At 32.6% G+C, this 26,704-nt stretch overlaps 1 protein-coding gene across 8 annotated transcripts in view; it reads right to left on the bottom strand.

Moving 5' to 3' along the window:
• Positions 1–12,769: 12,769 nt before the first annotated feature.
• The window catches only part of NLGN1 (neuroligin 1), an 819,119-nt gene continuing 805,184 nt past the window's right edge, over positions 12,770–26,704 (bottom strand). For 3 of the 8 annotated variants that reach the window (XM_045539682.1, XM_045539685.1, XM_045539684.1), the window contains 3 exons: positions 18,899–19,111; positions 14,761–15,550; positions 13,091–13,913 (listed from right to left, as the gene is read on the bottom strand). In XM_045539682.1, the coding sequence (XP_045395638.1) occupies positions 13,091–13,913; positions 14,761–15,550; positions 18,899–19,111 (1,826 nt within the window). Of the gene's footprint in view, positions 13,914–14,760; positions 15,551–18,898; positions 19,112–26,704 lie in introns of all 8 variants that reach the window. The other 5 variants (XM_045539683.1, XM_045539691.1, XM_045539690.1 and 2 more) reach the window with 2 other exon arrangements.

Here is a 26,704-nt window from a genome sequence, read left to right as displayed (position 1 = left end):
GCAAGAAACAAAACCCAGAAAACATAAAGGAAACACTGATACATTTAAATAATTGAACACAAACATTTCTGCCTCTCACAAAATAACATAAAATTCAAAGAAAAGTTGAGCAAAATTATCTACAACACACATGACAAAAAAGTACTGATTTTATTTATCTATAGAGAACTCTTATAATTCCATAAGAAGAGATTAATAAACAAATAGAAAAGTATACAAAGTAAAGGAATACATTTAATATTAAAAAGAAATACAATGGCTTATAAGCATAAGAAAAGATGCTTTATGTCAATTAAAAATGTAAACTAATACAATAATGACATTCCACTTATATTAAAATAGAAAAGATAAAAAATTGATAATCACATTTTTGGTTAGAGGGTAGGGAAATGGGTACCTTAATACATTGTTGGTGGGAATGTAAATTTGAATAACATCTTTGAAAATCAATTAGGAAATGGTTTTAAAAAATTAAAATATCCTTTGATTTAACCTTTCTATTTAATATTTGTAAGAATTATCTGTACTTTTATTCATGTGCATAAGTATATATTGAAGGATTACATTCCATTTCTTATAGCACGTTTTGTTCTCTTCATTAACAATTATGATTTCATTTGCTGTTTAGTTTTCTATATCCTTCCCAAATTGAGCAAAAGAATTATGAAATCCATACAAATAACATTTTTCCACACGAGGAGACACATCACATAATTACTGTATGTGTTTCAATTTTGTTCTAGAGATATTCTTATTATGGTTCCCCAGCTTCACACTCTGAGCTGTTCTCTAGCTTCCTGACCAGTGGTCCTGGGTTTTTATTTGGTCTCACCCTCTCACCCCTGAATCTGTGCCTTCTTGGACTGATACTCTGGACTAATATTTTGTTTAGATATAAAATTCTAAGTTGATCATAATTTTTACTCAAAATTATGAATGCATTTATTCAGTGTCTTCTAGCTTCCAGAGATGAAGCTGAGAATCCCTTTTGTTTCTCTCTGGAAGCTTTAGGAATGTTTCTTTTTTTCCTGATGTTCTGGCATTTTTTGATGGTGTGCCTTAGTAGGGGCTTTTTCCATCCATTATGCTGGGTGGTTGGTGGACTCTTTCAATTAATAAACTCATATTCTAAGTCTGACACATTTTCATATGTTATTTCTTTTATTACAATCCTCTTTACTTTATTGTAAAATATAACATGAGTACAGAAAAACCTCATGAAATAAGTGTTTGCTTTAATACGTCACCATAAGGGAAATACTCTGGAAAAAGACACCCAGATTTAGAAATAGAATTTTGCAAGCCACCCCGAAGGTCCTCCACATGCATAATCTCAGTCACAACTCATTCCCTCTCCTATAAATAACCACTTTTGGGGAGCCTGTTACCCCCCTTGCTTTTCTTTATAATTTTATCACCCAAGGGTACTTTCCAAGCAGTAATTTTTTAAAAAGTTTTTGTAAGTTTCTTTTAATCTACATATTTTCTCATCATATTTTTTCTTGCAGTTTATTTATTGAAGAAACCAGGAAATTTAATTGGTAACGTTTTCAATAGTCTGAATTTTGCTGATTTCATCTCCATCGTATATTTTAACCTGCTCCTTTGTCCCACATATTTCCTGTAATTATATATTTTCTGACAGTTGGACCTGGAGACTTTATCAGATACAGGTTTGTTTTTGGTTACAAAACTTTTCAGAGGTAGTGTGGTGTATGTGTATCCGGGAGGCACATGATGACTAATCGTTTCTATTTTGGTGATGTTACCAACCATTGATGTTTGATAGTTAAATCCACTGATTCATAAGGAGTAACAAGTAATAAATGAAATTCTGAAACAATGGTTACTTCTTTCATTAGCTGAAATACTTCTACAAAGTGTAAATTCTCATCCACTGTTTGGCTACTCAGCTGTACAGTTTACAGAGGACTGGCAGGACAAATTCTTTACTCTTTCCCTTTACTTATTTGTCCTCAAAACAATGAGTTGTGTTCCAATTATCCTCCATAAAGTGACAGATGAATTTTCTTTTTAATTATTATTAACTTAAGTGTTTATATTCAATTTGTTTTGATTGAAAGTATCCTTACTGGTGTTCAAATTGTCTCATCTTTAGATCATGAGATTATCTTCAAGTTGGCTCTTGTGTCCTTTAAATGCATCACTAGAAGTCTTTGAGATCTTCTAGGTTCAATCTTGTTCAGATCTCTCTCTTTCTGTGTGTTTTGTGCATTTTAAAGTAGAGAATTTTATTTTAAGACTGCAATCTGCACTATAGGAATGTTCTTTGCTATTGGCTTGGTCATAGTTTGCATAACCTTTTTTTAGAGTTCATTCTGATAGCTCCACTTTAAAATCCAAACCACAGGGTTTTCACTTAGCCTCTTTTAACCTGCATCAGGTCTTCCACATTAAGATTGCTGGTTCTCAAAGACAGTGGGATGATAGAATTAGTATGTCATAATATTCCTCATTTGCTGTATTCCAGGTTACACAGACAATGGTCTCAGAGTAGCAACAGAACTGCTACCACCACAAATATGATTATTGAAAGTAATTAAATTTTCACATATGATATTCCTATTCTCCTCCTATTTCTTATAGTTGTATTGTGTCTACATTGTCTAAATATGTAGCCATTATGTATTGTACCCTCCACCTTATAACCCTCATTTAGTCTTAACTCTCTGAGTAAATCTATTTTTAGTGCCATCATCAGTCATTACATCTATGTCACCCTTCTGTTTGTCTGAAGTCTTTTTCTGGTAAATTTCTCAGGAGGTGTTCATGGGAACAATATTACTTAAGTTTTTGAATGTCAGTTTTCTAAGATATTCAGTGTGTCTTTTGAAAGTGTAATATCAAACCTCTTTCTATTACGTTGTAAAAGTTTTCTTGACTTATAGTTTTAATTGTATTTGTTCTGTACCCTTGTTTTGGTTTTCTTTTTTGAGGATTCCATGTGCATCTATATTGAGTCTTCTTTGTCTATTTTCTTGTCATTTATGCTTGAATTCTTTTTCTTCTTCCTTCTTCTTCTCTCCCTTTCCTCCTTTCCCTTCCTTCCTTTTTTTTTTAAATTTTTCTACTTTTTATCATCTATTTCTCTGTAGCATTTTCTATGTCTCTTAAAGCATTCTTTGGTCTCCATTTATTTTTATTTATTTATTTATTTATTTATTTTTTTTGAGACAGAGTCTCACTTTGTTGCCCGGGCTAGAGTGAGTGCCGAGGCGTCAGCCTAGCTCACAGCAACCTCAAACTCCTGGGCTTAAGCGATCCTACTGCCTCAGCCTCCCGAGTAGCTGGGACTACAGGCATGCGCCACCATGCCTGGCTAATTTTTTCTATATATATTTTAGTTAGCCAGATAATTTCTTTCTATTTTTAGTAGAGACGGGGTCTCACTCTTGCTCAGGCTGGTCTCGAACTCCTGACCTTGAGCGATCCACCCGCCTCGGCCTCCCAGAGGGCTAGGATTACAGGCGTGAGCCACCACGCCCGGCCCATTTATTTTCATTTAATCTTTATTTTTAAAATTATTGTTTCTTTTATTTACAATTCTTTCTTAAGTTCTCTTAAAGCAACACAACTTTTCCAATTCTAATTTACGTTGTTATTTCATAGGTTGTATTATATTCTTAATGTTCTTTAGTCTATCTAATTTCTATCTCTAAAAAACTTATTAGAACTTCTCATCTGTTATCTCTTTTCTTTTTGTTCTGATGGGTTTATATATTCCTTTAGTCCCTTCTTATATTTTTGTGAGGATTATGGAGAGGGAAGAAACAAAGGCATGTTTTCAATCCTCTGTATTTAATCAGCTCCATTTTTCTTATAACTTTGTTTTTTCATTATTAAGTTATAGGAATTTTCTATCCAATTCATTAATTAATCCTTCATTGCTTATACATGTTGCAAATATTTATTTTCAGTATGTGCTTATCATTTAAAAAATCTTGTTAACTGATGTATTGAGATTTTAGTTTCAATTTCTTATTCTTTCCCTTTATGCTGTTTTATGTATTGTTAATAAATTTTTCCCTACTTCCAGGATATGACAATATTTTCCTATGTGTTCTAAAACATTTAAATTTTGCTTTTTATGTTTATATTTGTAATTTATCTGGGATTGGTTTTTGTGTACACTATGATGCAGGGGTATTTCCCCCCATACGGACGGTCATTGTTTGCTGAGGAGTCTGTCCTTTCCTCTCGATTTATACTGCCACTTTGCACACCATGCTCCTCCTTCTTCGTAGGTCTGTTTATGGGTTTGCTGTCATTTTTCATTTGTCTCTCTCTGAATTGGCACCACACTGTTTTAATTACAATAGCTTTATAGTAACTCCTGAAATATGGAAAACAAGGTATTTACTTCTTATTCTTTTGATTCAAAGTGATCTTGGTTATTCTTGACCTTTTCTCATCTAAGTTTTGTAAACAAATTGTGTTGCAATTTTGATTAGAATAGCCTTGGGTTTAAGGATTAATTTGAAATGTATTTTTATTTACTTCTATTTTCTCCTTAGAGCTGACATATATTGTCCCCCCATGGAGCATTTCCAGATAAGTTAGCAAAAGATTATATACATATAATACCCCTCACATATGTATGCAGACAATACCATTTGTTTGTGTTTGCACATAAATGAAATATTTGTAGAAATTTAAATTTAAATTGGTAGCAATGTCTCTGTGGATAAGTACTAAGGGATTGGGATCTGAAATGAGAAAGATGTTTGCTTTTCACTTTAAAATATTTAATTTTGTTGCTTTTTCTATTAAGCAATCCTACTTGAAGTCTGCACTTGAGTGTCTTAAATGAACATCTTAATTATCACAGGTGATTGGTGTGAGAATTCTTTTTCTATGATATCTTTTAGCATTTAATATAAAGCACCAGTGATTCAGAAATTCTCAAATAGAGGGTCTACAGTAATTATCTCAGTTTTCTTAGGAAGGATGACTATGATGGCTTGCACATATTTTACATGAAGAAAATAGATCCTGCAAATCTATGTGGTAATATCTCTCAGGTTATGTGTGTACACAAGAGGAAAATTAATTAGTTGGCTGCTAGTAATGTGAAAACAGGAGTTACATTTTATTCACTTTTCTGTCACCAACAGTTAGCTAAGTGACATATATAACAGATTCTTGATAATGATCTTTTAAACAATGAGTTAATGAATAAACACATCAGCAAGTATTAATATATATTTTGAGGATGGTATATAGTAGTTTGTTGTGAAGTGTGATACAGAGCCTGGAACATAATAAGTGCTCAGTAAATGTCAGCTATTTATTTTGTTGGTACTCTACATACTATCTCTATTACTATTACTCCAAAGCTTTGTCCTCATCCTGATTCTGCATGATATTTTTTTTTGATAATGACTTGGGTGAAGATAGAAGAGATCTTTATCACCTATTTAATTTCATTACTCTGAGATTAATAGAAAAGACTTCATAGGCTGGAACAATGTACTGAATCTGATGAGGTAGAATTTAGTATTGTTTAATATCCTGGATGTGGGATAAAACTCAAATGATCAAGGGCAGGATGGAGGAAGAATTTGCTTAACAGTAGCACATGTAGAAATTTTAAGGAGTTTTAATAGAAAGTAGATCTGAATCTGAATTACCAGTATGCTGTGGCCAATAAAGGAGTAATACTATCAAAAGTTATATTAAAATAAATAAATAAATAAATAGTTTGCATAATGAGAAAGTTGATAGTGGAGCCTATTAGGCAAAAATAAACTATACCTAAGTGTTTTTTGTGGTCAATCCTAGACATTACACTTCGTATGAAACTTAGGCTTGGGAAAATACTTGAAGAACAATGAATGGAATATTGAAAATGGAAATTTTTGCTTTGAGGAGAAAATGATTCATGGAAGATATGATAGCTGTCTTCAAATACTTGGAAGAAAGCCAAGTGATGGAGACTTTATGATCATCAAAAGAAAATAATTGAATAATAAATCCATATAAGAAAGAAATTCTAAAAATTCGAAAATGTAGCAGCTGTTTCAAAATTCCAGGCCTATGGCAGTGTTCCGTGATAGGGTTCACAACCACATGTTGGCAGAGATTAAGGAATTAGTTAAGGGGCTGGATCAGATGAGCTTTGAGCTGGAAATTTTATATTCCATGATTTCTTTTGGGATAGTATAGGAAGAGTTCAGATATGACCATATTTATCATTGGGAAAGATTGCTACCACCAACCTTGATTGATGGACTTGCTCAATAAAATTCAACTAATATTGCTGTGAACTCAACAAATCCTGATTTATGTTATTATTTTAAGACATATAAAATAGATAAAACAAGGGATTGTGCAATGATTTGCTGCAGAGTTTAACAGAGAAAGTGATCTGAGTCAGTCCAAGTGTTTTGATCTATTCCAAGCTTGGCAATAGTTAGCTGTATGTTAGCTTGTAAGTCATAGAATTGGCTTATGTGTCTAACACCTACCACACTGTCTGACACATGGTGGGCACCATTTGTTGAAGGAATGAGTGGCTAATTCCTCTCATTGATTGATTGATATTCACTAGCTTCTACCCTGCCTGAGGAAGAGAGGAAGCCAATTCCTAAGGCACTGGTCAGTTAGATCACTTTTTAAGACTTTCCTCACAAGTTTCACAGCCTCAGAGAAGAAGGCATAGATAGTAACAGGAGACATCATGGAAATAGAAGCTGTAGCAACTGTTAGGAAGATCCCCTCTAGTGCAGAAGAAGGCAGCTCTGAGAGAGAAGTTGAGTTTTTTCAGGGGAGATAGAAATGTTTTAATCAGGTATTCAAGCAGCTCTCCAGAACTGGGGAGTAGGAAGTATTTCAAATTATGACACTCCATTTGGAAATACTGTTTTCATATGAACATTTACAGATTATATTTAGGACTTTTTTTGAACTCAGAAATAACATCCTGTAAACTGTAAGGAAATGTAAAACTGTAGAGAAAAAATGTAATCATATCAAATAACAACAGATTCTATAAAACATAAAAATCCTTTTATGGAAAGTAAAATTCTTACAACATGTTTTTGAACTGTTTAATTTATTTGGTGTTAATGGCCATATGTGGCCACAGAGTCCCATAAAGTTGTGCCAGTTCTCTTATTTAGCAATTTGGAAATGTTGCTTTTTAAAGGCCATGTATGCAGAAATTCAATGATGTCCTATTTGTTTGCCATATTCTTATCTTGGTTTATATACAGATGAGAGATGATCATACTTTACATAGTCTTCTCTACCAAGATCATTATTGATTAGATAATGTAAGACTAGAAATATGTCTCTCTAGATTTTATTTTTGTTTGTTTCCAGTGACACAATTTGACCATGCCTTGGATCAGGAATTAAATTTATTGTATCTTGCTAAATGTTATCACTCTTGTTTTCTAAAGACAATAGATTTATAGTTTAAAGGAATTTATCTAAATCCCTTTGCTCGCTTTTTTATAAACTGTCATACATCTCTATTAAAAAACTACTTAGATGCAAAAAGTTATTAATTTAAAATTGAAAAGTTTTTTCTTTCTCCTTCATTTACTTCTTCCTTCTGTTCTTCTCTCTCTCTTTCCTCTTTCTCTTTTCTGACAAGCTATGTCCAAGCTCCCAAACTCTACTCTCCAAATTCTTGCCCTGCATTCACCAACAGGTGAACAGACCATAAAGTATCATTATTTTCATCAAATCAGAACTATCAGCACATGTGTGAGCAATGCAAAGAAGTTGCAAGAGAACAATTATCTTAGAAATAATTTTGAGTGTACTAAACAGAGAAGAAATTATTTCTGAGTTTAAAAATAGTCAACACAACTTGGAAAGCATGGTAATATTTATTCATGATAATAAACACGTTTTTAATGAAAGCCATAGATGTCCAAACACAAACTGAATCATGACAACCCCATGGCCTTTTTTTTTTTTTTTACAAAATCTATGACACATGTCCCATTAATTTGTCAAATGATATGAGTGCAGAGAAAGAATGAGTCAAAAACACTAAAATCCTTTTAAACACACAATCTAATATAGATATCAACTGTGAAAATGGCATTCAAAAATGGTCCCTTTGTTTTAACTTCATCTGCTGAGTTTTTGCTACTGTACCTTTACAAATTTTTTAAAGCTTTAATTGTTATTCATTTCAGTACAAAACTGGCTTAACTTTCCATAGAGGACTAAATTTTGTCACATCAGTACATATGGAGGAAGGTATACAATGTCATTTGTAAATGTGGGTCTGAAAGGGCCATCATAAATATCCTATAAACCATACAGCATTATAGGGTATATAAACCTTATACTATTATATAATGGCTGACTAGAAAAAAATGCTTGTCCCTACAACTTCAGATTTCTTTTAAATTAAACTTACCTATTTGGAAAAATTTTACAGTTCGTTAGAGATTTAAATTTCCATTCTTAAGTCTATCAAATCAGATATCTAAATAATTGTCACTTTCCAAATAATTCACCTCATTCTTTCTCAGGAGTCATTTGGACCCATTTGAAATCATAAGAAAATCAAATTAAATGCAAGAATTTCCAAATAAAATTTTCTTACTGGCAATTAATAACATAGTCATCCTATTGCACTTTTTAAATTGAATTATCAGAATCAAAAAATTAAAAAAGTAATGATAAGTTTTATAAATAAAATCCCATGAGGAAAAGGCACTTAAGCCCTGCACATGGTTATTCCAGTCTGTATTCTCTACAACACTTATCAAATGGAATTGATTTCTGGCCTGCATACAAATACAGTAAAGTGCCAGAATAAAATCAAATCAGAATGCTTATAAAAAAGAATCAAGTTGGCCACCAAATGTTTCACATCAGTAGGAAATTTCTTTAGAGATTTCTGATGGATATCTGAAGCATATGTTGTTATCGTATCAAGTGCAGGAGAGGTATAAGGCTATTGGAGAAATTCCCTTAGTTTATTGACTAAAAAGCGAAAACAATTGTAACAGTAAAACTTGACAAGATAATTAAATGAATGATAACAAAATCTCAGCAGGGAAGTGCCCATTAATTGAATTTATTTGGGAGCATGTTTTCACAAGTATAACCAAATTATCTAATTTCCACTCACATTAAAAAGTGATAGTCTATAACAACTAATTACTGGAAATGAAGGAAAAAGCCAGTACTTTGAACCAATAATACAGAAGAAAACAAATTTATTAACATCAAAGGACTGCCGTGATATTTGACAGCTTCTTAAGAATTTCATTCATCATTTTGTCCCGTGAAAATATTTCAGTGAAACTCGCTAAAGAAAAGAATCCCAGTAATTTCTATGTAGTAGTGTCTTTAAAGCTGGAACATATTTCCTATAGTCTTTGTATCCTTTCTTGATATTAATATGTGTGTCAGTACGAGTGTGCCAATAGGTGATATAACTGCTGTTATAGGTATGTTGTAGATATGACAATTGAGTTTTGGCATTTCCTTTCTGTAAGAAAATTAGTGCCATCCTGTTTTGCTCCTTAGTATTACATATGGTTGGTAACTTTTTAAAAATTTTGTTGCTGTTTTCATGTACAGATCAAGAAGTCTGAATTAAACCATTATTTTGGTCAACTTTTAAATTTGAAATGAGGAATGAAATAATCTATACTCAGATTTTCTGCTTTAAGCTGCCAGCAAGATGTCTCCAAATTGAATAATTTTAATGCTTTAGCAAATTATGTCCCAGTTTGCATAAAAGTGAATGATGAACTTTGTTATATATCTGTGATAGTCAAGTACATTTTGATCACAGTCAACATGGTCAATGGCCATTGAAAACTATAAAATCTGTTGCTTTTGTGTTTCTAACCCCATACTCATTAAAATAACATTAATCTGTTGATAAATATTTGGTCAAAAATTTATATAATAGCAAAACAATTAAGTAAAATTAATTTTGGTATAATGTATAAATTCTAAGCAGCATTGCCTATTTTTAAAATCTGAGGCAGGAAAATCTGAATTAATAAATAATTCCAAATTATTCTTTTAATTTTGTTACTCATTTTTTTCATAAAGTAAATTGTCATCTCAATAAATCCATTTTAAACATATTGGTTAAAATTGAATAACAATATTTAAAATTTTCCTAGCATTTAAAAATTATGTTTCAGCTTTAAAAACAGTTCTTAATGTTCTGTTTAATGTGGGACATTGTTTACATTTAGAAAACTAGAGGCTATAATTATAAAACTAGCAACTAACACTCATTCACAATGACTTTATCACGTGACAATAAAACCTAGGCTGCTTTATCTTCCACAAAGTTGATACTACCTTAATTTAGAGAAAAGAATAGGGCTATGCTTTGTTTTCCTAAATCATTTTCCTAAATTAATATAAAGTAGATGTCAGTTATGCTATAGATAGGTAGATTGATAGATAAATGTAGAATAGATGGTAGATAGATATAAATATGGCCATCATTAAAACATAATAGAATGTTTGGTTTTGCCAAGTGAATTAATGCATATCAAAGTATTCATTCATATCTTATTTGCTGTCATTTCTACTTCTGTTTTTATCTTTTGTTTAATCAATATATTAAAAGATAATGTTCTGATTAAACAATATTTCAGATGCTAAACAATTCTTTTTATTGGCAGTTCACAGTCTAAAAGCATAACCACATCAGGCAAAAACTGCATGTAGACCACTCTGGATCTTGAAGACTTTTTGCTTCTAACAGAGATTTAAAAAAAAAATTATGGAAAAATATCTACATTTCAATGATACTTAATAATTGGGAAGAGGAATTATAATCAAAGAAATTCCTTCAAATGGATCTTTATTTTTTAGTGTCAGTTTAATATCTTGCTCAGCACTTTTAAATTATCTTAGAAGGATAACTTTCTATCTATTACTTTATGGCATCTTAATCACCTTTATATTATGGACCTAGATATTGTATTCCATGTATTGCAAATTTATTTCCAATAGACATTTTTCTTGATGATCAGTATTGGAACCTGTGTTTCCAACTGAAAACAATTGGCACTTTATTTCTGTAACACCTTCACATAAGAGGTATTTAAGAACACAAAGCTAATATTTTTCATGAGTTCCTGGAGCTTATACATTCATAATATTAAGTTTTCATGAATTTAATTTTAGATGAGACTTGCCTTTAAATATACAGTTGTGGTTTCTGTAGAAGTTACCTATATGTCTTCAAAAACCCGACTGGTCTAATCTAGAAAAATGACTTTTTGAGACAGTTGTATTTCTCTTTCTTTCTTTCTTTTTTCTTAAAAAAAGACAAAACAGCAATAAACATTTTAGCTCTTTAATGAGCAAAGATCATGTTTCTTAGCATTGGACTAATAGCCATTATCCAGATTATCTTTATTTCACGCAATGACCAGTGACATGGCCAAGATGTACAAAGTTTTTTCCATCAAGTAGTATACAATTGTTTTTTGTATAATAAGCTTTCATTCTTGAAAAAGAGTAACTGAAAAGAAAGGTTTCTGTTACTGCAGTTAGTTTGTCAGAGAAAGTTCTTTTCATTATCTTATAAACTATCAAAATTGCTAGTCATCTGAAAAAATGTAAAAAAAAAATCACATAACTTTAGTCTAATAGAAATATAGTACAGGTAAGAGAGAAAGTATTTATCAGGATGTGCTCTTTAAGTCCATCTCATTTTTTTAATATAAATGTACATCTGATTACATATACAAACATTTGGAAAGGTCTGTGATATACCGTTACTGGTAAACAACAGGGGGATGAAGAGTTTCCTGTGAATATTTGTTTAAAATCACACATACGTGTAAAACTGAAATCCTCCAGATGTTGGCTCTCCTAGGTTCTGTATGTACGTTGCACTCTACTGAGATTGCACGAGTAAATCCAGTGAATGAACCTCAGTGAGAAAGATAAGTGATGTGAAGAGGGACATAACTTCATACTGAATTATTATTAGTAAACATTTTGTCATGCAACATGAGTAAATCAATTAACTGAGAACTGTAATCAGAGTGGTAATACCGGGGCATCCTTATATCATAAAAAGACTGTTGCAAGTAACTCTTTGGACACACTTCACCTTACCCAAAGGAACAAAATACAGAGTAACAAAAACCACAGCAAATTATAGATCCTGTAACATATGTCCAATTAGAGTTATATTTCCATAAATTATTTAGATGGGAATGAAAAGAACATTAAAAACACAGGAAATTTTTTTCTGGGATTCATATCAGCGAGTATTCACCACTATACCTATAGTTTCTTCAAATACCTTTAAAAACTAATTCTTTCTATATCGAAACTACTGTGAATTATTTTATTGTAATTATTTTTGCCCCTTAAAATCTTCTTTGGGTTCTGCCAATTGATGGAGGAAGCTTCTATTAAAAACTCCAATGGGATGAGAAGGTTTTTAATTACGGCTTAATCAGCAGCACAGCCACCAAGCATATAAATTATCATGCACATCGTGCTAAAAATATTCAGTTTCCTTTATCCCCACAACTTTATACTGACAGCACTTATGTGATAATGTTGTACCTGCCAGTCTTTAAACTTCTTTGTTTTACTGGCAAATTTCAGCATGAGCCTCTGCTAAGGCCATTAACAGCATTGGTGCTTTGTGTACTTATCCAAATATGTAAATATGGTCTACACAATAAAACGGCTCCAAATAAAAACTGGTGAAAATTATCTGACATTCCATTGGTGTGTCCCTTGTGCATATTCATAGTTTGTTTATTTTTATTTTTTGTATTTAGACATAGTTCTTTCCTGTTTGGTGTTCCACATGCCTAATTCCATTATGTAACTTAAATCTTCAAAAAATTAATCCATGGATGTGAATGAAAAAGTATCATTCAGAACAATTGCTCAAAGCAATTGAAATTTGTTCTTAAAGTTGATTTGTTTATATATACAATACTCATTTTTTCAAAACCCCCAAAGTTCTTGATATGTATATTCACATAATATTCCTCATTTAAATAGCAAGAGTCTTGTAGGTTGAAAGCCAAGGAATCTTCAGTAATGTTACTGCAATCCATCAAAAAAATAGTTTGTTTCTCTTATCTGGCTATACCCTGGTTGTTGAATGTGAATGGGGGTGGGGATGGGGATGGGGCAGAGTATTGTTCTGTCCTCCAGTAAATGTATTGAATGTGTGTAAGGGCTGAATCCCTGGGATAGTGTTGGGAATCATTGTAATGGTGTTGGGTGTCATTAAGGGAACATCATCAGGTGACCTCCTCATAGCTAGTGTGTAATCTGGGGGGCAGGCGGTCCGAAGAACCACCTCATGTGGATGGATGGACTCACATTCATGATCCAAATCAGTGTGCTTCATTTGGAGGGACATGATTTCCTCTTCTTGTGCATGGGTCAGATCATTGGTAGTAGTGCGCTGAGGGCTGCATCTCCTGTGGACATCATGTCTCCTCTTATCCTTTTTGTAATACAGGGCTGCAAAGGCCAAGATGTTCAGAAACAGCAGTGATGCCCCAACTGCAATAGTGACACTCAACTCTGTTGAGTAGTCTCTTTGATCCACTGAAAATGGACTCGGTTGTTGTTTGGGATCATCCTGCTTGGCAGTGGGAAAGGCTGATGTGACAGGTACAGAATTTTTTCTTGTAGGTCTGAAAGTGATGTCAGTTGATGGCACTTTAGTTGTTGTCGAGGTATACTGAGAAATGTCATTGAGATTATGCAGGTGAGGTACCAGCTCCAACCAGAGGTTCACCTTATTGGCTCTGTAATGTTCTTTAACTCTTGGTTTTAATCCAATATGAAGATAAAGTTGGTCTTTCTGGGAATATCTGGTCCAGGCTACTTCTTCGAAGCGGTTGGGTTTGGTATGGATGAATTTTGTGTCTTGAGGGACTGGCTGATTTGGGTCACTAGGAAAGAACAAAAGAAATTATGAGAACATAATTGTTTCATTCTTTTCCTTAGTCAAAATGTTACTAGTTTAACATCTAAATGAAGAAGTGACTTAGCAAAACTTTAGACGGTGTTTTGACCTTAACTTGGTTCAAACTAGAAATATACATCTCATAACAGCAAGATTGTTAGATGAGTGATATTGTAAGGCAAGTAAGTCTTATATTTTCTTTCTCTCTGCCCATCTAGAGATGGGCTACTATCTATCCAAAGATTATTTTAAATTATTTAAATATTTATATACATATGAGTTGTCTCATAGGCAAACTAGGGGAGATGGCATGGAATAGTGGAAACGACCTGGGATTTTGAGTTGGCAGATGAAATATTTGAGTCCTGGTTCTGCTACAAACCAGACATATGAAAGTCTATATGAAGCTCTCAGAGCCTCAGGTCCCTTCTCTGTAAAATAGATTAATAGTACCTGACCTTCCCACCTCACAAGGTATTTGGAAGGACCAAACAGCATACAGTATTGTGAACTGGAAAGCACTTTAAATAATATTTGTTACTATTGAACAAAAATAATAATGTCCTGTGCAATTAAAAAACCAAAGACATACATAATAGTTGAGTAATGCAATTGAGATATGTCTTTCTTAATAAACTTCCAAAAATGAAGAACTAATAAAGCAATGACTTTTCAAAGCATGATAATATAGAATTAATTTTGAATAAAGGCACTTAATATATTGTTGATATTACTCTATTAAATTATTTTGGCACAAAATATATATTGCTTTCAAATACTTAAAAGGATATTTTTATTAAAATTATAACAAACTTTATTCCTTAGGTACATACCCAGTTTTAGCAAAATTTGTCCAGTATGTCATTACAACTGCACTCAGCATCACATCATTTTTGGAGAAATTGCAAGGAAACAACTCTGTAGGGCCAATCATTGGGATTCCCAGTACATAGGGAACCTCGTCCCCATGGGCTGCATCAGCCCAAGCTGGAACCTGATCTGTTTGGCAATGATGGTAAAAGGCATAGAAGTATGTAGGAGAACCAAAGTTTGAATGAAGATCTGCTGTAGCTACAGCTGGTGCCACCCACTGATGGTCCGTAAACAAAGCCAATAATGTCTTCCTTCTGGTTTCAGGGTTATGACGATCAGCCCAGTCAGTATACATGAATTTAATGGTTTCTCGCAAAACATCTTTGCCTTCAGGGTATCCATATAAATTATCAACAAAATTGGAAACAGCAAAGTCAAAATCACTAGCTGATATACCATCATCACTATCTACTATATTTTCAACGAATTTTAACCCTTCCCCTTGGTTCACTCCTAACATTATATCATAGTTGAGAAACTCTCCTTGCTCCATCAATATCTGAGGGTCATCTGGTATTACATCACCATCAATCACAGGTCCAAAGGCTATGTGGTATCGGGCTGGTTGAATATCTTGATCAACAAGTTCTTTGTAAGGCTTCTTCTGTAGGCATTCCACTAACTCTACTGTATCTGAAACATTGCAACCAACTTTTGTGGCCAACATTCTAGCATATTTTGCAGGTTGGAAACTAACAGCCCAGCTGGAAAGGGCTGTTCCACTTTGAGCTATTGCTCGTTGAAAAAGTCCTATGGGAAAATCAACAAAGAGTTTCAGATGATCTTTAAATAATGTGGTAAAACAATAACATCTGATATTTTAGACATGTATATAAAAACCCAGATACAACTCAAAAACAGGTATATAGAAACACTTTTACTTAACAGAAGGTACACAAAGTCATCCCCAAGGTATAATAAATCAGAAAGGTGCAGCTAAATCTTGTTCTTTGAGTGGCTTTGAGCATCAAGAGGTCTAAACTGTGTAGAGTCTGAAACAGGCAGTGAGCAAGAAGAAAAGGAGTTGTAAATACTAGTGATAAAAAGTCCCCAAATGTTTTCTTCAACAAGCATGTAACATCATCATCAATGCTAACCAGATGGGGCCAACCCTCTCTCTCTCCTTTAAGTCTCCAGAAGACTCTACATTGTCCTTTTGGGATATATCCTTCAATTTACCTGCATTTGCCTTCCTTTGAAATAATTCTGTATGTTTGTTTTAACCCTGTTTGATTTGAAAAGAAATTGTTGTGGGCTCACACAACTATTGGGGCTGGGGATTTGTTAATACCCTGGGGATGGCCCTGAAGGCACACAACAGAATATCACTTTAGAAATACTCTTTCCAGATCTTCATGTCAGACATACTATGCTGAATAATCATCCTTCAGAAGAAGACATAATATCTGAAGTGTTTTCACTAGGTTAAAGAAAAAACCATCAGCAGAAGGATTTAGTAGGGGTGATTTAACTTTTCCCACTGTTGAATGTGCACTGCTGTATTTTATTATAAAGGATGAAAAGTACATGGTCCACTGCTTTTTACTTAATTGAATTTAAGAATTGTAAATTATGGCCCCATATGCAGTTTGATGAGAGCTGCGTGCCATTCAAATTTACAAATGCACTTTATCTACTCTTTAGGGTATTTTTCCAATAAAATTCTTGCTTTAAAAATATAATTTATCTGTTTTATTTTAAAAATGTATGTTTCTTATCAATTTCCAAATACAACTTTGTAGTTCAGTTATTTAAACAAATGCACAATTATTCATATGTGTTAATGAGAGAAGATCTTTTTTCACAAAGGTGCTGAAGCAGTGTCTGAATTAGAAGTAAAGTTTTAGATTTTTCACCAAACATGCATATATATTTAAAATGTCTGTAACATCTTTCTAGATAATTCTAAAAATATTCAAAAAGTCAAACAATACTAATTTAAATTTGGTTTTCTGATATCTTTATGAACATAATTTTGAGTTTATTAGAGCAAAGTAGTTTAGAGCAAATTATACAAATACAGATAAATTAAAAAATTATGTAGGCTATTTGTTAACATTTGCTCAAGAAAATATTTTACTAATTAAAAATTTTACAACTAAAATAAACCTGGTGATTTCTATAACATTCTTTCCCGTTTCAGGGACTCAGTGACATTAACTAAATATACCAAAAAAGATTTAGGGGGAAATGCACATCATGTTTGAATATAGCCTGAAATATGCCATCTAGATGGTATTGGAAAAACATATATTTTATCATTAGTGAGAGTGCTTATTATGTGGATGCAAGATGGGGTTGACTCATGGTAGATACAGGCCCAGGCATTGTTGCAGCCCTTTGTCGAGCTTATAGCCTTTACAGCCTCTGTCTGAATTGGAGGCAGAATCAGCTTGATGATTACAAGAAATCTTTTGATCACCTCCTTGTCAAAACAGGTGTCTGAAGATGGGTTTAGGACTTGCCCAAACTCAAGTCCATGTCTCTGGCCAAGTAATGACTGATTTCCTTGAAGAGTGTGATGAAATGTTATATTTTCAACTGTTTTCATAACCATTTGCCACTGTTTACCATGCTGTCAATCAATGAATAGCAATGTTAGCTGATAAACTAATTGATTCGTCTCTTTAACCAATGTTAGTTTGATACTGGCTGAAACTGACTTTAATGCCCATTTTTGATCAAATGACCTTGCGAAGTCTATAGAAGTTGCCTACTGATACCCTAGTTAAGAATTGGCATTAATACTCAAGTTAGAACAATCTAATCTGTTTAATTAAAAAACAAAGTTTGTTATTTCAAAATAAGCCATTTTTTTACAGACCAACATCTCTGTTGGAAATGTTCCCATCTGTGTTATCTTGAATCAGAATCCTACTAATATAAATAAAATATTAAATAAATTATGTCAATAAGTTATGTGATAATATGATTCTCGCTATATAAATTTATTTAATGACTGACTATTCTTTTCCACATTAATGTATCTTTGATACTAAAAACAAATATTCTATGTCTGATGCTCATATCATGAATCTCAGTCTTAAAAATGAAGATGCTTCATAAATTAAACTTGACAGTGTACACTTTCTTCATATACATGTATATACATATACACACACACATACACACATACACACAATGACAATAAAAAAGAAAATATAAGATGGTCTTTGTTGGTGCATATTCTCTATTTTCCTCTCTATTATGTATAAATAATGGAGAGAAAGTATTTGCTTTGCAGACTTCTTCAACAAAACTGTTCTTGGGGATATTTCAAATTAATAATGCAATTAGCATGGATGATTAAACACATGGTAAAATGGAGATGGAATCCATAAGGAACAACATAAGGAGACTTGGACAGGCACTTTGGAAAAAGAATGTCAAAGCCAGAAAAAGGAAACAAGAAAAATATTTTGTAGATTTAAGCAGCCTCAGAGCTTCATGCTGCTTTGCCAAACTTGGGAGAAAAACTCACACTTTTGGAGTTAAAAATAGAAAAAGAACAAAATCAAACGTATTTTTCTTTCTAAGCAAAAGCTCTACTAGTGACCTTGATGCTTTGACAATTTTGGATCATGCATACAAAATAATCAAACATCCATTCTCTACTCAGACAACAAGTGAAATCACATGTTTCCAGACAAACTAGCTTAGACTGTTTTGTTAGTTTCATACTAATAAAGGGTTTTAAATGTCTATTGTCTTGGAAGTAGATTATATACAATCCCTACATTTAAAAAAATCTCATCTTTGATTTTGATTACTGAATAAATGGAGATGACAGAACTGTGAATGTCTTTGTCTGATTTTCCCCCAAATCACCCTTTGAAGGAAAGAAGACTAACTGTAATGCTAACTATTCTGAAGTTATCTTGGAAGGGCATTGTTACCAAGCTCCACAGGAGACAAAGAAAAGAGTGTGAAGAAAATTTAAACATGCATAGAAAAGCTGAAGAAACATAGTTTTAAACAGTTATTGAGTTCAACCTAACACTCAGTTTGAACAGAGAAATATATACAGAGCATCACATACTACTGATGGTGGTGGCATGCAGACACCAAAATTGTCAAAATTTGCAACCTGCATAATACCTTTGGTTGAATTGCTCCAACGGTTACCTTCAGAATAATGGGATAAAGTCAGTAGATTGACACACGAACCCCCAGCACCAGATCCAAAAACAGTGATTCTTAAGGGGTCACCACCAAAGAATCCAATGTTTTCACTAGTCCATCTCAAAGCCTGTATAAGATCAAGGAGTCCATAGTTTCCTTTTGCAGCCTGATCCCCTGTACTCAAGAAACCTGAAAAATAGAATTAAAAAGACACCTTTAAGTTGGTATAAATCAAATTGACATCAAATTTAAATACAAAAGAAGCCTGTGTTAATCAAGGTGAGTACAGTCCAAGTTCTTCAGTAAAAATTATTTCCTATCAGAATAAAAGAATTTACTTTAGGAAGAACAGTAGTGACTGAAATCTGAAAAATGACATTATCTTCCCCAAATGCTTCCCAGATTATCCAGGTAACAGGTAACAGGAGCAGATAAAGGAAATGAAAACATTCTAAAAGATCTCAAGGGAGACATTTCAGGGGCCAAGTTACCATTTGGATAGTATCATGGGGCTTCTGAGAATGTGCATTTTTCATAAAACACCAGGTTGGTCTTCAAGTTACTCATGGTCTAACATGGGTGCAGTTTAAGGTACATGTATCAGAGTGACAGGATGTAAGGATGTAAAGTAGGGGTATTTTTCTAAGACTTGTGGGGGAAAGGTTTTATAAACTCCATAAAATTATATACAACTCTGCAAGTATAGGAATATACACACTTTTATCAATGATGTTGCATGATTAAGAAGGAATTATTGTGATAGAGGTCATTTGAAACTACATTTTGGAATACTTTAAATGCCAAACTGAGGGGAGTTGCTCAATTAGGAAAAAGTATAGAATAATCGAAGGTTTTTGAAAAGTTCAGACTCATATCATGAGTCTGATGATCAAAGCTCTGCTTTATAGAAAATCTGATAATGAGGAGAAATATATATTGAACAATAGAATGGAGGTAGGGGAGAGATTATGAGGATCTGAACTGATAGAATGGTAAAGACAATTGAAAAAACAAAATAGAAAAATATTGTGACAGTAAAAGCTGAGTGACTTTCTTATATATGGAAATTGTAGAGGGAGGAGTCAAAGATAATAATTTAGTAATGCTTTATATATATTCATTCATTTTTCTGACTTAATAGCTTTTAAAATGTGTTTACTATAACTTGTAAAACAAATATTTATTCTCTAATATATTTCTGCATTTGGTATAAATGGAAAAGTAGAAAGTGTTTCATAATTATTTCATCTTATGGGCTATTCATATATTATGTAGAATATACTTAGAGTCATATTAGATATAAATTGATTAATTATACCAGGGATATTTTCAATATCAATAAGTTTTGTAAACTAATTTTAAAAAATTAGTTCCCTCTCTTATTACAGACCCATTATAGAAACTCAACATAATGGATCAATGGTTATGATAAGAATTATTTTATTCAAGTTGAAAGATACCTCTTTATTTTATAAAATAAGCTAGGAGGTCAATTGCATTTGTGTAAACCAGAATATGACAACACTATTCATCAGTTGAGTAAATAAATCCATAACCAAAATTAATATATGGACAAGAAATTATTTAGGATCATCGTAGAAAGCAATAGATGAACATAAATTCTCCTGAATAATTTTGAAAATTTGAAGAAATGAAAGAAGTTAGTCCTTCTTTTGCTACAAGATAAAAAATCCTAAGGAACAAAAATACAATCTCTGGTCATTGTGTGTGTGTGTATGTGTATATGTGTGCAATTGTGGAAATATTAATTATCCTTGAGATTGAGGTTAAATTTAAAAAATACTTTCCAAATAAAACTATCTTTCTGGTCATGCTCATCATCTTTTATTGAATTTGCATAATAATTAAAAAAATTTTCATGGTGTCTTCTCACATAGAAGCATTTTCAAATACTTGATGTTATATAATTTAGAGCATAATAAAAAACAAAACAAAAAGCATGTCAGGGAACTCTTTTAACTATATTGGCTACTATATGAACTTTGATATAAGACAGAACCATTAGTTTAAATTCTTGAAAGATTCTGTTAAAAATATTTTAATCTGTAAACACAGATGGCTGCAGAACCCTGGAAACATTATTATGGAAGGATTATTGTACCTTAGATGGAAAGGACTCTTGAAGGATAAAGGCGGTATGTGTGTGTGTGTGTGTGTGTGTGTGTGTGTGTGTGTGTGTGTATGAGAGAGAGGATGAATAGGAGAACAAGAACACAATACTCTAGGTAGTTCATCACCTATAATTCTATACCAGAAATATATAAGTTTGATTTCTGAATATTGTTTGCAACTCAGTGCAGAATGAGGATTCATATTTAACTCCTCTTGCAATAATATTGAATAAGTGTGGTTATAGTCAAATGAATTTTTACATCCATACAGAAATAATTTACTTATAAAATAATCATCATTCAATGTGTAGTATATAGAGAACCATAGTAATAAGACAATTATCTCCACATTAACTAAATAGTACCCCTTCTATAATTCTAGTTTTAGTTGCACTATTTTAACCATTCTGGTAGATTGGTCAAATATCCTGTGTTTATATAATAATATTATAAAAAACAGATAAAGTCTCTAAAAAGAAACTTCTACTTTAAACATAGTTTAAAGAAATCTTGTAATATCTTCAAGAAAAAGTTTTTAAAAAAATCAATTGAATTCCAAAATTTTTGCTATTAAACCATAGCATGGAAGGTTGAATAAATCATTGGGTAAGAGTTACTGTGTTCTAGTCTTAGAATGTCCAAGATCACTCTGTCAACTCCATTTTTGCCCTTCAGTACTGAATTTCCTTTACTTTTGATTCTATTGTATTTTATGTATATGCTGTTATCTATCTATCTATCTATATGTCCATCCATCTATATCATCAATCTGAAACCAGCTGATCCTTAGAATGAATTTAGACAGGCATTTTGAGTTTTATATTAGGAAAAAAATGATAGGTTCAGTTTTCATTAAGGCCAGCCAACCAATCACATCACATCTCCTCAGACCTGGTACAGTGATGCATATTTGCATGAATCCTTTAATTCCTAATATTATATTCAAACAACATCCTGTGGCTCAGCTAAGGGCACAAAATGAGGAAAGTTAAATAAATTGCTGCCTCAAAAGAGACACAGTTTGCTAATTACTCAAGTGATGCGCATTGGCAGCATTCTTTATACCTTGCTATCTAGCGAAGTACTCATTTAAAGTTCTTTTTTAAATGACTTAGCATCCTTAGCAACAGAATCATTTCAGACCACTCTAGCTGGAATTTTACATTGAAATGCTCAACTATAGAACAGCTATGGAGGAACTCAATTTTGCAGACTCCTGAAAGTGTTGCTTATTTTATGATTACTTTGAAGAAGATTTTTTCCTTAATGTCACTTAAATCATTCTTAATAGATAGTCATTAATTTTATCTAGCTTTTCCTTGCCTTCATTGTAAGCTTCTAGAATGTGTGACTAATTGTTGTCCTGATTCATTGACATATATTTATTATGTAAGATAGAACAATAATATTAATACTACAAAACAAACTCTTTTCCTTTTTCAGGAGGAAGCGGCAGAGTTTTCCAGAAATAAATCAACTATTTAATTTGCTTGATTCATGAATATTAAGCCTTAAAAAATTAGCACTTTTAAACTTAAGACTGTCAAAATTTATAATTGCAATTTATGCTAAAAATTATGTCACTAATCCATGTATCCACTACAATCATCATTCAACTATTTGTTCAAATATAATTTATTTAATATCATATCATTCTTCCCACCTAAAAACTCATTGTATCAAAAAATATTCCCAATTATTGTTCCTACGTGGAACTACTAGTTCTACTGATGTGATTAAATCTACTGAGCAGGCTTAGCTTCAATTTGCTATTTAACTGATTTGGCAACTAGAATTAGTTTCAGGTATTAGAGAGAAACCAGGAACTTGAACATGGGTCCATAGGCCCCTGGAATGGAAAAATAAGACTAGGCCTAAAATAAATTGGGCAAAGGGAAAATAAATAAAAGCAGATAATTACTGCAACCAAGGTGTTGGCTTGGGCTACTGGTATATATGGAACTCAGCTCTCTGATAGGCATGCCCTAAGGAGTACGGAAGGAGATAATTTTTCAGTCTGCAGTCCTGCAGCTTATTGGTTGACCCAATCTATATTTAGGGCTCTTACAAATATGATCATACACACTAGACAGTATATTTAGAATGTAAAAAAAAAAGAAAAAAAAAGGATACTGACTATTTATATTTGAGATGGTATCTAGAATGTCAGAAATTTAAGATGTCAGTGATTCTATACTGTAGATGTGCTTTCTTTGGGGAGCATATTTGAATGTCTATGTTTATAGTGATTAATTTTTGGAAACATTAAATAGAATATAACATTTTTTTGAGTCCACATGATATAGTTCAGGCTATAAAGAGGTAGGAAATTTGCAGTGTTTATCAATGCTGTTGCCTGGATACAGATGACTGCGGTTGGCTCTTTGAGTCAAATTGCTAAGTACTTCAAAATACAGACCATACTGAGATTAAAGAGCCAGGCTTGCAGACATGAGACTTTGAATGATAGTGAGGCATCCCACTAGAGACTTGGGAATATGCATCAGAAAAATAGCTTATTAAAGATTTTACATCATAAACATGAAAGAATTTAAAACTGTGGCATTAAAACCTCTTCTAGCTAAAAATCCAACTGGAAATTCCATATGCTAACTCTCCTTATCTTTTCACTTGCCAAGTTCAGTCATTTCTTCTTTTGCATTCTGTCTCTGTCTCCTGCTTTAAACCTCATGTCACTGACTTATTCTAGGTCCTCCTCGTTTCTTCTTAGACCCTCGAAATCCTTTTAGTTAGTCACTTAATCTCCAAACTCCTGGCAAACAAGTGCCCCTCTGTCACCAGACTCACTTTTCAAAAATATCTGGTTCTAATGGGAGGACACTGCTATATGAAAATAAAATCCTCATGTTAAGGCATAATTGGATGATTTCCCTTTATTTCCTTTGAGTCAAGATTGTTCAAATTATGATGTTTTAAAATCCCCTAAATTGGGCATATATGGCCAAATGATTCTCTACAAAGGTACCAAGTCCATACAATGGGGAAAGAATAATTTCTTCCACAAATGATATTGGGAAAACTGGATATCCACATATAAAAGAATAAAACTGGACTTTTACCTTGCACAATATAAAAAATCAACTCAAAATGAATTAAAGACCTACAACTATTAAACTTCTAGAAGAAAACATAGGTTAAGAGCTTCAGGATATTAGATTTGGCAATAATTTCTTAGATCTTATACCAAAGCACAGGAAACAAAAAAAAAGACAAATGAGACTACCCCAAACTTAAAAACGTTTACACATCAAAGGAAACAATCAACAGAGTGAAAAGGCAACATGCATAATGGGAAAAAACAATTACAAATCATGTATCTGATAAGGCATTAATATGCAAAATATATAAGGAAATTTTACAACTTAACAACAAAATAACCCTCCAAATAACCTAATTAAAAATAGGCAAAAGTCTTAAATAGACATTTCTCCAAAGAAGATATAAAAATGGCCAATAAACACATGAAAAGATCTTCAACATTATGAATCATTAAAGAAATGCAAATCAAATCCACAATGAGTTATCACCTCACACCCATTAGGATGGCTACTATCAAAAGAACAGAAAATACCAAGTGTTGGCAAGGATGCAAAAAATTTGGAACACTTGTTTCAGTGGGAATGTAAAATGGTGTAGGCATTATGGAAAATAGTATGGAGATTCCTCAAATATTAAAAACAGAATTACTATATCATCCAGCAAACCCTCTTCTAGGTATATATCCAAAAGAATTCAAACCAGGATCCCAATAAGATATTTGCAAGCCCATGTTCATCGAAGTACTATCTACAATAGTCAAGAGGTGGAAGCAATCCATCCATGTGTTCACCAATGGATGAATGGATAAAGAAACTGTGGATAAAGAAAACATGCATATGATGGAAGCCTTAAAAAAAAAGGAAATCTTGTCACATGCTACAACATGGGTGAACCTCTAAAGACATTATGCTAAGTGATATAAGTCAGTCACAAAAGGACAAATACTATATGATTCTACTCCTGTGAAGTATCTAAAGGAATCAAAATTATAGAAACAGAAAGTATGAAGGTGATTAACAGGAGTGGGAATGGGGGGGAAGGGAATTAGTATTTAATGAGTGTAGAGTTTCAGTGTTACAGGATAAAAAAGTTCTAGAGATCTGCTGCAAAACAATGTGAATATACTTAATATTACTGAACTTTACACTTAAAAATGGTTATAATGATAAATTTAGTATATGTTTTTTACTATAGTAATACAAAAATTCTCCAAATTGGACAATTTGGAGTCTGTGTAGGGAAAAAGAACACACACAATACTATTTAATTATCCATCACCTATATTAGCTTTCTTACTTTTGTGCTCTCTTGGAAGCTGCTGCCTAAATTTTTCTTAGGAATCAACAAAGGACAAAGTAAACATAATATCCTTTTTGTTTGTATGCTGTGGGGAGGAAAAACTTGTTCTGAAATGAGGCTGATATCTTAGCATCATATAACTTGGTGGTATTTCCAACATTTTATATTTTGATGAATTTATTTATTTATTGTAAGATAATTTGCTGTTTAATGACTCATCTTTGGGAAGAACAAACTGAGTTACTGGCCAAGGCTTCTGATTACTGACAGTTGGACATAAAGGGATACAATATAAAGGGAAAGAAGGTGACCATTAACAGATGCCTGGAAAGAAAACACCTGTAGATGTTTCTTTGGTTTTCAGTTCCCAAATTCTAAAGTTGCACTATCTGAAAGGTAAACAGGTGAGATTGTTCCTTTTATGCTATACTCAGTTTTAACGTTTTGTGATTCCTTCCCCCAGATAAGACTAAAATATTTCTTTTAACCAGATTTCTTCTAAATATAAATAGTAATATAGAGAAAAAAAGGCCTGGTTTACTTAGCCCTGAATCATGTCCACAATTTCCCTTTCAAGAATGGCCCACGATACTGGAGTGAAAGTAACCCCCAGGCCCAGCTCCCAACGCCATCCTCCTATTCTCTTCCCCAACTTAAGGCTGTTAGTATTCACACTTCTTGTTCTGTGAGTCCAGAAAAGCTTATCCAACATTCCCTGATTTAGGCTATTGTGCAAATCTTATCTATTTCAATCTGGACAACAAACCTGGAATTAAAACAGACAAAGTTCTTGTGCATTTTGAATAAGTGCTCTCACAAAGAAGTGGGAAAAAAAAGAAATCTCTCTTCTAAAAGGTCTATTGAATGAAAAGAAATCACATTCTTCCTTTCTAATTGTTCTGATTACACAGAGAGTATCTAGTGATTTAAATGTCTAGTTTACTTCAAAGCATGACATTCAAGAGCTACAATGTTTGTTATACAAGAAGGGTGTTCAGGAACAGCATAGTTCAGAACTATAACACACAGCTTCAGGAGAAATAAAGACTAAAAACTTTGTAACTTTCTAATATTTATTTTTGTCTCTCTCATGTGTTCCCATTGTATCCTCTGTGGGTGAGTGTATGTGTCTGTGCTTTGTTTGCAATGTTGTATTTATAATTTGTTCATATTCTTTATTTTTTCTGGGCTGAGAGCTCTGTCCACTGTACCTGCCCCAAAATAGCCACTCTATATGTGTTAGCTGAATGAAGAATGGTGTTAATATGTTCTAATTCTCTATTACCATCCA

This window comes from Lemur catta, chromosome 1 (genome assembly GCF_020740605.2).
Source record: "Lemur catta isolate mLemCat1 chromosome 1, mLemCat1.pri, whole genome shotgun sequence".
NCBI classification, from domain to species: domain Eukaryota; kingdom Metazoa; phylum Chordata; class Mammalia; order Primates; family Lemuridae; genus Lemur; species Lemur catta.
Note: the sequence above shows the minus strand (reverse complement) of the source record. Positions and strands in the feature narration are given on the sequence as shown.